The sequence below is a fragment of the Melampsora larici-populina genome (genome assembly GCF_000204055.1).
Source record: "Melampsora larici-populina 98AG31 unplaced genomic scaffold MELLAscaffold_7, whole genome shotgun sequence".
NCBI classification, from domain to species: Eukaryota; Fungi; Basidiomycota; class Pucciniomycetes; order Pucciniales; family Melampsoraceae; genus Melampsora; species Melampsora laricis-populina.
Window position 1 is genome coordinate 398,268 of NW_006768771.1, and position 3,724 is coordinate 401,991.

Below are 3,724 nucleotides of genomic sequence, written 5' to 3' on the forward strand. Positions count from 1 at the left end.
GGGTATTCACCAGTAGTTGCTCAGGCAAGATTTCACAAGAGATACAAGCACAAAACTCAATCCGATGTGAAGTTCTCAACTTTTGTGGTAGAGCCTTCAGATGCTGTTGAAGTTTTGATTAAATCAACAGGTGTTACCAGGTTTGGAAAAATTGCATCAATCTTTACACATGGGCGTGTTCCTGTAGTTGGTCAGGCTGTGATCTATGATACATGGGCATGTGTAGAGTATTTCAAATCTATTCCATCCAGCAAGCCCAATCCATGCACACTGCTTAATGAGCCAAATATGCAAGTTCATCTATTTGTAAACAAATGTCACTCAGCTGAGCTCATCCACATCACAGAAATTGTTGCAAGCTGTAGTTTTGTCACATACAAGCCTGGAGTTATTCACCCAGCCCTTGATATCTCAACCATTGCTCTGATATCAACAGACCGTGAATAGATAATTTCAATGATGTTGTATTCAGAAACCCACTCTTTCTTTATTTGTTCTTCACAATACAAATCAAATGCTGTACTATCTTCTATCCTTTTCTCCTCTTCTTTCAAGGTTGTAATTATAAATGAATGATACAAGAGATCTTCATAGTTTCAAAAATTTCACAAAGACCTTTTGATAATGATGTAATCAAATGTATTTCCATATGACTCCTACAACTACATGTAGACTGCTTGTAAACACACATGTGATGTGGTAGGCTGTAACTTTGTTACAAAGCTGAAAAAACAACTGGGATAAGATTGAGCTGTATATTGATATGAGTGAGATGTGTGAATCAATGACATTGGTTACAGACCCAGCCACAGTCACATCACTTCCATCCCACAGTTGCTACCAATGTGTGTGAACTGTGCAACTCCAATGAGTCACGGTACTCAAAGCTATATATGTACACGTACATATTTGTTGTATATGGTTGGTTTTGGCGGGGAAAAAAACAAAACAAGTATTTTTGAAGTATTTTGCTTGCCAAAAAAACTATATATGACAACTATGTACATAAATATATATGTTTTGAGTACCGTAAGTGTATCTCTCAGATAAGCAACAAATTTTGGAGAGCCAGAATATATGTAGCATTTTCTATCTTGCTCAGCCACTATTCTGGAGTTTGTTTTGGGCAAACTGAAACTTAGATGGTGCAGACAGGTTGATAAACTGCTTTCATTTGGGTTGAAAATTATCCCCCCTTCAAAAATAATTCCCCTTGGAAAAATGGAAAACTTTTGTAGGTACATATGCTCAACCATATTTGAATAAATAGCTGTAGAATCTTTTGCAGACTGGCTACAGATGTGATGTCTCAATGACAAATGTAGAGGAAAGACTCACCTTTTTGACGAACTTAAAATCGAGTGATTTGATTCAGAACTGCAAAATTTACTGATGTTTGAAGATTTCAAAATCCTGTTGTCTAAATCATGGGCCAAATTTCAGGTATTGTTACAGGTGGGTTGTTGTTGATTTTCAGCCTTTATTGTCATTAAATTAACCAATATCTGTGTGTAAAATACGAAAAACTACTCATCATGACGCTCCAACATCTAGGAACAAGGTACATATTTTTTCAGATTTTTAGCTCTCTTCCTGTTTCCTCAGGATTTTTCTATGTCATTAGTTTTCTTTACCACCCAGTAAAGATTACATTTTGTGTAGTGTGAAGAGGTTGGTGTAGATGTGAAACCTGAGATAAAGAAGAATATATTGAATTTGAGTGTTTGGTTGCTCAGCTAATTATCAGATTAATTTCTTCAAGTCGGATTTCTTCTTCATATGAAACTTTATTGTCTCAGTTCTTTACATAATCAAAATCAGGACTATCTATAGCAAATCAAAAGTATCTGTTGTATTGAAAAAGTTGTGAGACATACCATTTCCACCCATTTACACTGCAACTTCCCACAGAGTATCTACATACTGTCAGAAGCTTCAAGCTAATCTAGAACCGTTTACTGGATCATCTGTGCATACATGGTTTATGATCTTCAGCTCAAGCAACTTACCCAATCAAGTAATGGAAGACAACCCGTAAATCTATAACCAGCAATCAAGAGTGACCAATACTAAGAATATTGGTCAAATACCAGGTAATAAGGTCCTATCATGGGAAGGGATGATCATCCTTAAACAATAAACTTACCTCTGTTTTGTTCCATACTCGAGTCTCAAGAGCTCCACACAATTGTCCAATTCTCAACACGTTGATTTCAACTTGTGATATTTTCAAACCAATATTCTTCCAACCTACCTTTGAAAACTTTTCACATATCTCCTCTGCTAACCATTTAGACTCACCATAACCCAGATCTACCGCTCAAGTGGGATCATGGGTGATGATTTCTATTATCAATCCATCAATATCCTCATTACTTGCTTTTTTGTTTGAAACAGATGATAACAAGGAGCAAAACATGGACTTGGATGGATGGACAATGTCGACTTGGTAATTCACTGTATCAATAGTCCACACCAATTGTCCGAGTAGGCACAGTGTCATTTTACTACTCACTGGCAGGCCAGTGAGTACGTCCAGCTCAATCCAATCTCAATCCAATCCCAAATCCATGTCAGTCCAATATTAATCCAATCTCAATGTTTGGCCTAGAGTAGCAGACAAACAACCTTCCAGAATGAACTGGAATAAAGTTTGGTTGCATGTCCACACATGAAGGTGTCAGAATGTCTGGAAGGTTTGAGAGATTATGCAGCCCATGCATATCCTACACTAAAACATAATTGGAGGTTAAACTGATATTGAACTGACATTGAATTGGGATTGGATTGAGGTGAATGGAACTCACTGGCCTGCCAGTGACTAGTAAAATTACACTGTGAGGTTCATTAGGCTTTGTAAGCCTGTATACGTCAAATTGCAACATTTGAAATGTCAGTTTTTGCTTCTTCATTGGTCTAGAGCTTGAATGCATCACAGTAGACCAAGGGATATTCCAATGGTAGAAAACCCATGTAATGGTATTGTACTCAGTTTTCAAATTTTCCCTCTGAAATATGGATAATGGTTTCAAAAAATTGACCATCCAAGCCGCATGAATGATCACAAAGTGATTTGAATCCATATTAAATGGAATATCTGCATCACTTATCCCCAGTCCATCTTTACTTGAGTCAAAAATTAAGAAACATGATCTTTGCTCATTTTCCAAAAGGTGACATGTTGAGATCCTACAACTTTTAAAGGATTCAAAGACTCTATCTCCAGTGTTCCTTCTATTGCTCTTAAAAGATTAAACACTTCTGTATCTCTTTCCCTGGGCTCTTTGATAGCTGTTTGAGTATATGAGCCCAGTAGCACCAGTCAAAAGCTACCACCAATAGGCAAAATCAGACTAAGCAAAACAAACTTGGTATCCTATAGTATTTATAGTTGTACCATTAGAGGCAGACTCACAACAGTTACACCACTACCTCTACCGTTATCTCCATCTTGAACGGGAAGACAAGTGTGGGGTGAACATATTACACAATTACTATCCATTTCTTGTGAGGTGCATTACATGTAAGGCGCACCAGAGTAACCTGAGTGTCAGCTTGTAGGACTAGATAACCTCTTCATCTTAGTTACAAACTGTCCTCCCACATACACATAGAAGGCTAAGTCCTATATACATGGACCCGCATCCTACATGGAGGTGGTCCAAAAGGTGAAGAGGCTATATATCATTGGTTTCTCCCAACCAGCTACCTTTACCTTTTGGAC

General features: G+C 37.5%; 1 protein-coding gene across 1 annotated transcript; it reads right to left on the reverse strand.

The window, feature by feature from the left end:
- Positions 1-1,803: 1,803 nt before the first annotated feature.
- On the reverse strand, positions 1,804-3,502 carry MELLADRAFT_103745 (uncharacterized protein; the record flags this gene model as incomplete). The annotated part of the gene is made up of 5 exons (XM_007406989.1): positions 1,804-1,827; positions 2,010-2,069; positions 2,147-2,313; positions 3,260-3,329; positions 3,416-3,502. 5 exons carry the CDS (start codon positions 3,500-3,502, stop codon positions 1,804-1,806), a joined length of 408 nt encoding a protein of 135 aa, XP_007407051.1.
- Positions 3,503-3,724: the final 222 nt, after the last annotated feature.